The sequence below is a fragment of the Triticum aestivum genome, chromosome 3D (assembly GCF_018294505.1).
Source record: "Triticum aestivum cultivar Chinese Spring chromosome 3D, IWGSC CS RefSeq v2.1, whole genome shotgun sequence".
Taxonomy (NCBI): Eukaryota; Viridiplantae; Streptophyta; class Magnoliopsida; order Poales; family Poaceae; genus Triticum; species Triticum aestivum.
The window spans coordinates 363,062,760-363,075,141 of NC_057802.1; the positions used below are offsets into that span (position 1 = coordinate 363,062,760).

Below are 12,382 nucleotides of genomic sequence, written 5' to 3' on the forward strand. Positions count from 1 at the left end.
ATGTCAAGTATCATTTCCTTAGACCATGAGATTGTGCAACTTCCGAATACCGTAGGAGTGCTTTGGGTGTACCAAACGTCACAACGTAACTGGGTGGCTATAAAGGTGCACTACAGGTATCTCCGAAAGTGTCTGTGGGGTTGGCACAAATCAAGACTGGGATTTGTCACTCCGTGTGACGGAGAGGTATCTCTGGGCCCTCGGTAATGCATCATCATAATGAGCTCAATGTGACTAAGGAGTTAGCCACGGGATCATGCGTTATGGAACGAGTAAAGAGACTTGCCGGTAACGAGATTGAACGAGATATGGGGATACCGACGATCGAATCTCGGGCAAGTAACATACCGATGGACAAAGGGAATTGTATACGGGATTGATTGAATCCCCGACATCGTGGTTCATCCGATGAGATAATCGTGGAACATGTGGGAGTCAACATGGGTATCCAGATCCCGCTGTTGGTTATTGGGCGGAGAGATGTCTCGGTCATGTCTGCATGGTTCCCGAACCCGTAGGGTCTACACACTTAAGGTTCGGTGACGCTAGAGTTATTATGGGAATAGTATGTGGTTACCGAAGGTTGTTCGGAGTCCCGGATGAGATCCCGGACGTCACGAGGAGTTCTGGAATGGTCCGGAGGTGAAGATCGGTATATTGGACGAAGGGTATTGGAGTCCGGAAGTGTTTCGGGGGTACCAGGCCATGGCCAGCATGACCGAAAGGTGTTTCGGGGCCCCCGACAAGTGTTGCAGGGCCTCATGGGCCAAGGGGAGGGGAAAACCAGCCCACTAAGGGGCTGTGCGCCCCCACACCCTTTCCCACGTTGCTTGGGGAGGTGGGGCACCTCCACCTGACTTGGGAGGCAAGCCTCCACCTGGCTTGGCTTGGTGGGCAAGTCTCCCTAGGGTTTTCCTAGGGAGATCCAATCTGCCCTGGCCGCCGCCCCTAGGGGAAACCCTAGGGCGCCTCCCCCTCTCCCCTTCCCCCTATATATAGTGAGGGGGTGGGAGGGCAGCCATGACCCCTTCCCCTGGCGTAGCCCTCTCCTCCTCCAACTCCTCCTCCTCCTCCGTAGTGCTTAGCGAAGCTCTGCCGAAGAACCACGAGCTCCATCGCCACCACGCCGTCGTGCTGCTGGAGTTCTCCCTCAACTTCTCCTTTCCCGTTGCTAGATCAAGAAGGAGGAGACGTCCCCGGGCTGTACGTGTGTTGAACGCGGAGGCGCCGTCCGTTCGGCGCTAGATCGGATCTTCCGCGATTTGAATCGCCGCGAGTACGACTCCATCAACTGCGTTCTTGTAACGCTTCCGCTTAGCGATCTTCGAGGGTATGAAGATGCACTGCCTCTCTCTCGTTGCTAGTATCTCCTAGATTGATCTTGGTGACACGTAGAATTTTTTTGAATTATTACTATGTTCCCCAACACCCACATATGCTCAACCAACTCATTTTGCAGTTGCATGTGAGTTTCCCAATCACGCATTTCATGATGAAATTGGATGAACTGTGCAAACGTTGCCGCTCTTCCTCCATGCTCAGGCACAACATTCTCACCCTGAAACTGAAAGCCTTGATCGTAAATACTTCTTGCGCTCATCCTCTACGATCATATCGTGCATGATCACACAAGCAGTCATCACGTCCCACAACTTCTTGGTGCTCCAAGTTCTAGCAGGATACCGAACGATGCCCCATTGAGATTGCAGAACACCAAAGGCACGCTCGACATCCTTTCTAGCACTCTCTTGCTCTTGGACAAATCTTTTCCTCCTCTCTCTGACAGGGTTGGGGATTGTCTTCACAATAGTGGTCCACTTAGGATAGATACCTTCACCTAGGTAGTATCCTTTGTCGTAGTTGTGGCCATTGATGTTAACATTCACCGGCGGGATGTTGCCTTCGGCAAGCCTTGCAAACACCAGCGAGCGTTGAAGCACGTTGATATCATTGTGCGATCCGGCCATGCCAAAGAAAGAGTGTCAGATCCAGAGATCTTGTGAGGCCACGGCCTCAAGTATGACAGTGCCAGCCCTGACATGGCCCTTATATTGCCTTTGCCAAGCAGATGGACAGTTCTTCCACTCCCAATGCCTACAGTCTATGCCGCCAAGCATCCCTGGGAAGCCCCTTCTTGCATTCATCGCCAACAAGCGGGTTGTATCTTAAACAGTCGGCTCTCTCAAGTACTCAGGGCCAAACACAACAATCACAACCTTGCAAAACCTGTACATGGACTCTAGGCATGTAGACTCGCTCATACGGACATACTCATCAATGAGATCACAGGGCACTTCGTATGCAAGCATCCGGATGCCTGCAGTGCATTTCTGATAAGATGAGAAGCCAATATTTCCAAGGGCATCCTCTTTGCACTCGAAATAATTATCGTATGCGACCACCCCCTCTCTAATACGGCTGAAAAGATGCCTAGCCATACGGAAACATCGCCAGAATTTCTGATGTTTGAACAACGGGTTGGTTGTGTCAAAGTAGTCCTTCCAAAGAAGTAAATGGCTGCTCTCTCGGTTGCGATTCAACGCCGAAATGTGCCCCGGAACAACGATCGCTGCCTATTAAGGCATGGACCAACACAACATCCACCATCTCGTCATCATCGGATGAGGAATCGTCGGAGTCGCACTGGAAATTGTGGAAAAAGAACTCGTCGGCGGAGTCCATTTTGTACCTTGAGGCAAACTGTCGAACAACTTGCGGGCGTCGACGAAGAGACGCGCGCCTCCCCTGGACCAGGTGGATGGACTGGCGGCGTCAGGCCAGCAGGCAGTATCGGACGAAGGAGCTGGCCGGGGCGGGGAGGCGACTTCCTGCTCGTGGCAACGACGGAGTTGGGGGGGGGAGCTGTGTTGGCCCGGCGGCAAGGCGGTGGCAGCGGCGATGTGGGAGGTGGCGGCGACGGGGGGAAGGTGTGCCGGCACGGGCTGCTGGCAGAGGCACCGGAAAATGGGCGGCGGCGGCGACGGGGCGGAACGGGTGAGGGCTTGCTGTCGATAGGGGTGGTAGAGGATGGCCAATGTGCCACCGACTAGCGGGCCAGGGAGGAGTAGACAAGCGTCGCGGCATCCGATTCGTGTCCACGCCGACGCAAATCAGACTCAAAATTGGGCCGGAAATGAGTCGGCAGGCGGACGAAAAGCGAACGCACGTCCGCGCCGACCCAAACGAACGCGCGCGGACGAAATGGGTCCGCGCGTTGGAGTTGCTCTCATTGATTATTGTCCATGCTTTTCTTATGGGTACTTGCATTCATTTCTACGTGTCGGTCTGCTAGATAGCATGAATGGAATCCAGAGGACGTTTTCAATTGAAAGAACTCTACTGTATCTTGGGAGGCAGAAAAGACCAAGATCGCAGAGAGGCAGCACGTCTGCCGCAAGCTGGCCCTTGGACGGCTCCATTCTACTGCCACGACCACAACCGAAACTGAAACCAAAATCAAAACCAGAACGTGGACGTCGCCCCCGCGGCCCCACACGCCAGCGCCCGACAGCCGGCCCAATTAACGTCCAGATCGATCAACGGCGCCTCTAAAGCCTAAAACCTCTCACCACGTCACGAGTCTCCTCCCTAATCCCCCTCCCTCCCCCGCCCCCCATCTCCTCCTCCGCCCGCCGCCAAGCTCCCTCGCCGCACCATGGCGACGCCCACCGCCACCACCTCCTCTCTCTCCCTCCTCTTCGCCCACCCCCACTCCCACCATCCCTCCGCCAACCAGCGCTTCGACAGGTCCCATCTCCGCCTCCCGCCCCGCGCCGCGGCGCACCGCACGCGCTGCGCCACCGAGGGCGCCTCGGCGTCGACCGCCACCAAGCACCGGCGCCCCGCGGAGGAGAACATCAGGGAGGAGGCCGCGCGCCTCCGCGGGCCCGCCACGACCTTCTCGGCATGGTACGAGCCCTTCCCCCCGGCCTCCGATGGCGACCCCAACGAGCGCTACTCGCTCGACGAGGTCGTCTACCGCTCCACCTCCGGCGGCCTCCTCGACGTCCGCCACGACATGGACGCGCTCGCGCGCTTCCCGGGCTCCTACTGGCGCGACCTCTTCGACTCCCGCGTCGGCCGCACCACCTGGCCCTACGGCTCCGGCGTCTGGTCCAAGAAGGAGTTCGTGCTCCCGGAGATCGACTCCGACCACATCGTCTCTCTCTTCGAGGGCAACAGCAACCTCTTCTGGGCGGAGCGCCTCGGCCGCGAGCACCTCGGCGGGATGAACGATCTCTGGGTCAAGCAGTGCGGCATCTCGCACACTGGCTCATTCAAGGACCTCGGCATGACGGCGCTCGTCAGCCAGGTCAACCGCCTCCGCCGGGCTCCGCTCTCGCGTCCCATCAACGGCGTGGGGTGCGCGTCCACAGGCGACACCTCCGCCGCGCTCTCGGCCTACTGTGCCGCTGCGGGCATCCCCGCCATCGTGTTCCTCCCCGCAGACCGCATCTCGCTGCAGCAGCTCATCCAGCCCATCGCCAACGGCGCCACGGTGCTCTCGCTTGACACGGATTTCGACGGATGCATGCGGCTTATCAGGGAGGTGACAGCTGAGCTGCCCATTTACCTCGCAAACTCACTCAACTCGCTTCGGCTGGAGGGGCAGAAGACGGCTGCCATCGAGATATTGCAACAGTTCAATTGGCAGGTGCCGGACTGGGTCATTATCCCAGGAGGCAATCTGGGCAACATTTATGCTTTCTACAAGGGGTTTGAGATGTGCCGTGCTCTTGGGCTAGTTGATCGTGTTCCACGGCTTGTATGTGCACAGGCTGCCAACGCAAATCCACTGTACCGGTATTTTAAGTCTGGGTATACTGACTTCCAGTCACTTGTTGCTGGAACTACATTTGCATCTGCCATACAGATTGGTGATCCAGTGTCTATTGACCGTGCGGTTGTTGCGCTGAAGGCAACTGATGGCATTGTCGAGGAAGCTACAGAGGAAGAGCTCATGGATGCGACGGCTCTTGCTGACCTCACTGGGATGTTTGCTTGCCCACATACTGGGGTTGCACTTGCTGCTCTGTTCAAGCTCCGTGACCAGGGTATAATTGGCACTAATGACCGCACGGTGGTTGTTAGTACAGCACATGGGCTAAAGTTCACACAATCAAAGATCGACTACCATGATAAGAACATCAAGGACATGTTGTGCCAGTATGCCAATCCACCTATCAGTGTGAAGCCTGACTTTGGGTCTGTCATGGATGTTCTCCAGAAGAAGCTCAATGGTAAGATCTGAGCTTACCTTTAATTAACCTCAAGAGTTCCATCTTGTTTATCGTCACAACGGCTGTACTTTGGCATCTTAATCAACTGCACTTGGTGACCATGGTATGGCGATATCATCTTTATTTTCCAGTACTAGGTTCTTGAGGCTCTTCTAACTATAGGCAAAAGTGGATAGAGCTTTCCTTGTACTTTATCTGTATCATGTAATATCAATAATAAGGTATGATGTTATGGTTGAATAATTGTTTGGTGTAGCCCGTGCATGCTTGCCTGTTTCCTGTTCTGTGTGCATTGTTCACTTTTGGTGTCGGATGACGTAAGTTGCCTCTGTTGCAAGGATTGACCTAACAAGATGTATTACACTTGTTGGGTTATTGCATTATTGGTGTTACTTTTGGTTGTCCATGACATAAGTTCCCTGTTGGAACGATTAGCCCAACATGATGTATTACAGATGTTTGCCTCTTGTGGTTAGTGTTAATTTTCATTAGCTGCAAGAGAATTCTTGGCCTAGACATAGTTCTTGTTCCAGTGGCAGCAAGTCGTTTGTAGGTGACACTGTAGCAGCTTAAGTATCTATGGGGGTAGTGTGGACTGTCAGAACCACAAAATAGTGTCAGTGTTCGATAGCCAGTCAGATAAACTGAGATCCTAGTGTGCTCGACCTGTCACTTTTTGAGAAGCGATTGTCCCAGCACTACCTGTTGTGTATGATCTCATGTAGCTGCTTGCTTTAGGCTTTCCATTTGTAGAATATATGCTCGGTGCCTATAGGTTGTGCATTATAGGAGCCAATGAGTGATCTCTCTTTTTTCTACGTTTTAGTTCGGACAGGTCAAATAACCAACTTTTGAGTGATTGTGATGATGTGAATATGAAAGGGCCCTGTGGGCTTTTTGTTACACCAGATTGATGATAGTGAATGGAGTTACCCACTCTATGTTTGGTTGGATAACTTTTATTTGTGCATCCCTGCAACTGCCCAACATGGTGCATAGATTTTATACATACACTCTATTGATTTTCAGTGTGCTCCGGTTGGAATCAATTTCCCGTCGGAATCATTAGCTCCGAATCCTACTTTCTTCATCAGGGATATCTAAGATGTACTGACAGTCGTAACCTTGTTTCATCTCTTATCACCGCTAGTTTTGCCTGTCTTAATCAGAACCTGGGCACTTTCAGACTTACTACCTGCTTTGTTCCTCAACGCAGTCATAGACAAAGTATGGTACTATGAAGTTTGATGTCCTGATAAAGGTTTCAACTGTTACATGTTTTAAACGTCACAAAAGAATTCTGGTGTGTGCACAAAATTTTGGCGTGCGTGTAGCAGAGTAAATTTGCCTTAGATATAAACGTGAGAAATAGCTGAAGATCTGTTGGAGTTGAAACCCCTTGTGCTCAAGCCAACAGTAGAGGGTTAACCGTTTCTACAGTACATTTGATTTGTCGGCTCATGTTTTATAAGGTAAGTGCAGGTAGATTTGGCAACAATGCATGCCTGGTATGTGCTTCCAGCACCTGATTCCCAACAAAATATTGCTATGCTACTGTATTATGTCACTGCTGTCATGGATGAAGTCATCTTGAAGAAAATCAGGTTATTTTTTGAGGTTTGCCGACATTTTTTGTTTTGTTTTTGGACCAAGAAAACGTTGCTCGAGTGATTTGTGGTGTTGGTTTTATCTCGTTTCTTTTGGCGGAAGATGATTGTTTGTACCTCGTGAGGGTGCATCTACTATTTGGGCCGAAGCCCATTAGAGCATCTATGTCCAACAATGTTGCTGAAGGCTAGTTCTTCTGTGGCTTCTGGATGGCTTTTCAAAACATCTTATATTTACGAACGGACTGAATAAAATTAGAGAAAACTCAGCAGAAGTTCTGCCGGACAAGTCACAACTCGGAAAAACTGGCTCCAAGGATTCTATACCTATATTTTTTCGAAAATACTAACGCCCACACGTGTGGCAGTTTTGCACTTCATCCACACACGCTAATCACCATTGATTCGCAGTGTGCGAATCTTATAGGAATCAGTCGGCATCTCCCGTGCCACGTAGGCATAGCGAGGCGTGTGGGTGGTAGAGCGTTCCCCCGAACGTGTGGCACTTGACGCTTTCGCCCGAACGAGTTATCCATTCGCAGCTCCACCGCTTTTCCAACCCATTCCCCTCCCCACTGCCTTCTCTCCTCGTCACTCTCGCCACTCCCCACTGCAATATCCATCACCGCGCGGGACCTCGCCGACCACCTCCGCTTCGCCGAGGTTGGTGAGGGAGGCCGGTTCCCGTTGCCGTTTCCAGAGACGACGGCGGCAGGGAGCAGAGGCTGCGTCTCCAACCGCCGAGCTGGAGAGCTGGTTGGGCGCGCGCAGCGGCAGGCCGGGAGTCAACACCTTGCTGTCCGCCTCCACGTCACCGAGGTTGGAGGGGGAGGCCGGGGACCAGCTGGCCGTCGTTGACGACGAGCATATTCGTGGTGCCCTGGCCTGCTGCCCATGGCGACCTCTCATCTACAGCTCCGCCGATCTGCATCACGCGCCGGATCCGATGGCCATGGAACGGCAGCTCGCGCGCCTCCGCCTCTGTCTCTAGGTACTCGCCGGCCTCTGCTCATCTTTTGGTCGCCTGCTCTGAAGCAACGCCACCCTCACCCCTCCATCCTTGTATTCTTACTCACCAGTCGGCAATCCTGTTGTTGGTCGCTCGCATCGTCGGCGTGAGGAGCGGGGATCCTGGCTCGCCAGTGTTAGGCGCGGCAGCCTATCGATGGAGGCCTGCAACACGCCTGGCGCGAGCGTCGTGGTAGCGGGTCGGTGCTCCCGCCTGCGCGCTCGATGCCTTTCATGCTCCAACCAGCCCAAAGACATAGATCTAGTGCAGCCCCACAGCGGCGTATCAGCGGCGGGCTGCTAGGTGAGTGAGTTCCATGACTCCATCCGTCATTTGTTTCCGGCGACTGGCAGAGGCGGCGGTTCTGGCTCTGGGGAGAGCATGGGTAGCGGACTGTTCGTGTTAGCCAATCCTTGGGTGTGTGGTAGAGTAGTAGCATGACATTTTTCTGATAAATCACACTTTCTAGATGTCTAGGTCCTCTGACTCACAAACATGGCAAATTCTATCATATGTGTGTGGCAACTTACATCCACTGAGCCATATATGGAGTATTCAGTTTTTAATAGTGGCTGAGATGAACATGGATTTCTTCAAAGTGGCAGTAATTATATGGAAACAAGTATTAAGCCATCACTTTGTTCTGCTCAAGACTTGGGGGCTACAGGTAATATGGATATAAGAGAGAAAAATCTTCAAATTCTCAGTTCTGAGCAAACCAGATTAACCCGGTGTCTGCAACAATTATGACCCAGCGTCGGTAACAATTATGACTCGGTGCCATCCATATTTACAAACCGGTAATTTTGGTAATATTAAACCGGCAAGTTTTACAATCTTCAAACCGGCTGAATATCAGATGAGTATTTCAAGACCAATATTTCTTAAACCGGCGCTTTGGAAGCCGACTCAAGTGGATTATTCTTCACAATATTTTTTCTATGAGAAACCAACGTCAGTAATTTGAGTATGAAGCTGGTCTAATGACCCAGATTTTCTAGAAGTAGGAAATGACAAGGACTTAAGGATAATCAGGTGCCGGTCTACAAGAATTCTTAACCCGGAGCACAACCTGTCAAATTTGTTCTTGGGTTTGTTTTACAGGATCAGTTTAACATGGATAAATCCAAATTAAACTGGGGGCTAATGTCAGGGATATACCCCGCGGCGTAAACCGGCCGGAAGTATAACCCGGCCGGACTTGGCGGTTTACTTGAGACTCAGCTGAGAATTGACGATCCACTGGCGACCCGTTTGGACCTGGCGGTTTACGATTCATTCGTAATCCGGCAGGCGGGTCAGAGGAGCGACAAGACCTGGTGGCCCAACGGGCGTTTCATGAAGGCCGATTTATACTATGGTGGGCCGGTTTACAAGGAAAGGCGTGAGGAATATTTGTCTTACAAGGAGTTAAGACCTGGACTTGTATCCGGTTTGTATTAGAGATAAACTAGTCCTAATCCTAATAGGACTCCACATGTAACCCGCCCCTTCAACATATATAAGGAGGGGCAGGGCTCCCCAAAGAGGGATAGGCAACAATCAATAATCTCTAGGGCTCGACACAATTTGAGGAGAGCCGGTTTACGGCGACTCCCTCATGAGCCTAATGAGATCTATGTTGGGGAACGTAGTAATTTCAAAAAAAATTCTACAAACACGCAAGATCATGGTGATGCATAGCAACGAGAGGGGAGAGTGTTGTCCACGTACCCTCGTAGACCGAAAGCGGAAGCGTTAACACAACGCGGTTGATGTAGTTGTACGTCTTCACGATCCGACCGATAAAGTATTGAATGTACGGCACCTCCGAGTTCAGCACACGTTCAGCTCGATGACGTCCCTCGAACTCCGATCCAGCCGAGTGTTGAGGGAGAGTTTCGTCAGCACGACGGCGTGGTGACGATGATGATGTTCTACCGACGCAGGGGCTTCGCCTAAGCACCGCTACGATATTATCGAGGTGTAATATGGTGGAGGGGGGCACCGCACACGGCTAAGAGATCAATAGATCAATTGTTGTGTCTATGGGGTGCCCCCCTCCCCCGTATATAAAGGAGCAAGGGGGAGGCCGGCCGGCCCTTGTTGGCGCGCCAGGAGGAGGAGTCCTCCTCCTAGTAGGGGTAGGACTCCCCTCTTTCCTACTCCTACTAGGAGGGGAAAGGAAGGGGGAGAGGGAGAAGGAAAGGGGGGCTCCGCCCCCCCTCTCCTAGTCCAATTCGGACCAGAGGGGGAGGGGGTGCGCGGCCCCTCCTGGCTGCCCCTCTCTCTCTCCACTAAGGCCCATAAGGCTCATTACTTCTCCCGGGGGGGTTCCGGTAACCCTCCGGCACTCCGGTTTTCTCCGAAATCACCCGGAACACTTCCGGTGTCCGAATATAGTCGTCCAATATATCAATCTTTATGTCTCGACCATTTCGAGACTCCTCGTCATGTCCGTGATCACATCCGGGACTCCGAACAACCTTCGGTACATCAAAACATATAAACTCATAATATAACTGTCATCGTAACGTTAAGCGTGCGGACCCTACGGGTTCGAGAACTATGTAGACATGACCGAGACATGTTTCTGGTCAATAACCAATAGCGGAACCTGGATGCTCATATTGGCTCCCACATATTCTACGAAGATCTTTATCGGTCAGACCGCATAACAACATATGTTGTTCCCTTTGTCATCGGTATGTTACTTGCCCGAGATTCGATCGTCGGTATCTCAATACCTAGTTCAATCTCGTTACCAGCAAGTCTCTTTACTCAATCCGTAATACATCATCTTGCAACAAACTCTTTAGTTGCAATGCTTGCAAGGCTTAAGTGATGTGCATAACCGAGAGGGCCCAGAGATACCTCTCCGACAATCGGAGTGACAAATCCTAATCTCGAAATACGCCAACCCAACAAGTACCTTCGGAGACACCTGTAGAGCACCTTTATAATCACCCAGTTACGTTGTGACGTTTGGTAGCACACAAAGTGTTCCTCCGGTAAACGGGCGTTGCATAATCTCATAGTCATATAACATGTATAAGTCATGAAGAAAGCAATAGCAACAAACTAAACGATCAAGTGCTAAGCTAACGGAATGGGTCAAGTCAATCACATCATTCTCCTAATAATGTGATCCCGTTAATCAAATGATAACTCATGTCTATGGCTAGGAAACATAACCATCTTTGATCAACGAGCTAGTCAAGTAGAGGCATACTAGTGACACTCTGTTTGTCTATGTATTCACACATGTATCATGTTTCCGGTTAATACAATTCTAGCATGAATAATAAACATTTATCATGATATAAGGAAATAAATAATAACTTTATTATTGCCTCTAGGGCATATTTCCTTCAATCTAGCCTCAAATGACATGTAGGGTTATTACCGGATGATGTTTCCCGGGGCCCGAAGCTGTCTAAATCCTCGTCTTGTGTTGCGTCTCTCGATTCCGCTCAACCCCTCTCAAGCTACTACATAGATGCGCTGGCCTCACGACTAAGTCCTCACCCTAGGACATCTGCCGTGACAATTCCACGACACCATGGTTACTTTTTATGTCATTTTTGCCATGTTTCATCACAATTATCCTTTTGAAATTACTCCCACAACATTAAAATTGTATGAAAATGGCAACCATGATTAAGCTCAGATGTTGTTCATCAATTTCCATGGCTACAATCGTTAAGCTCAGATGATGTCTATCTCTACTGTTATTTTCTGGCACTTTTATTTATACTGACAATGGCAAATTATTTTTTCACCGACCATGCGAAATTCACAAATGGCCAGACGGCAATATGACCATGCCAAATTCATTTGTAGTTTTTCAGTGTCTCTTTTTTCAGTGAAAACTGAAATGCTATACATTGTGCAATATGCTTTGACATTGCAATTTTATTGGATTTAGCACGGCAAATTACCTTACAAAACATGGCATTTTTATTACATTGACCATGGTGAGCTTTATTAGCTTTTCTAATTGCCGTGTGAGTAGTACTGACCATGGCAAATTTGAATCGATTGCTGAAGTTCGTCTTCAATTAGTACAAACTTCTTTTAGCTATGTTTTCTGTTATGGAAATTGCAAGTAAGTTTTCCTGTTAGCTGTAAACTATTCATGGCAATTCTTTTCTCATGTTCTTGCCATGCTTTTTTTTTAAGTTATCGCACTATATGTACATAGCATGCCAATTTCTGCACTTGATCACATAACAAGTTTAGAAATTGTTCCCATGACCCATTTTTTCAAAGTTTGCCATGGCATAAATGTCATGTTTATCTGCCATGGCAAATTAAGGTTTTCTTTAACATGCCCACGACAATCTTTTATGCTTTTGTTTCTTACTTAAGCACGGCAAATTTAGTTTGTTGATAATGGCAAATTTAGTTTATTGATCACTGCAAAACTGATTTTATTTGATCATGTCAAATTTAGTTTATTTGGTCCATGGTCAATTTAGTTTACTAGTCATGGCAATTTTTGTTTTCAAATCATGGCAAATTTTAATTTATGTGATTTTTGCCAT

The 12,382-nt window shown here is 50.0% G+C and overlaps 1 protein-coding gene across 1 annotated transcript; it reads left to right on the plus strand.

Moving 5' to 3' along the window:
- Positions 1-3,584: 3,584 nt before the first annotated feature.
- LOC123078914 (threonine synthase, chloroplastic) lies at positions 3,585-5,483 on the plus strand. Its single transcript, XM_044501562.1, has one exon. The coding sequence runs from the start codon at positions 3,656-3,658 to the stop codon at positions 5,249-5,251; it is 1,596 nt and encodes a 531-aa protein (XP_044357497.1). The 5' UTR covers positions 3,585-3,655; the 3' UTR covers positions 5,252-5,483.
- Positions 5,484-12,382: the final 6,899 nt, after the last annotated feature.

What these genes read in the sequence shown, in the direction of transcription:
- LOC123078914 (XM_044501562.1), top strand. Translation starts at nt 3,656, where the DNA reads ATGGCGACGCCCACCGCCACCACCTCCTCTCTCTCCCTCCTCTTCGCC.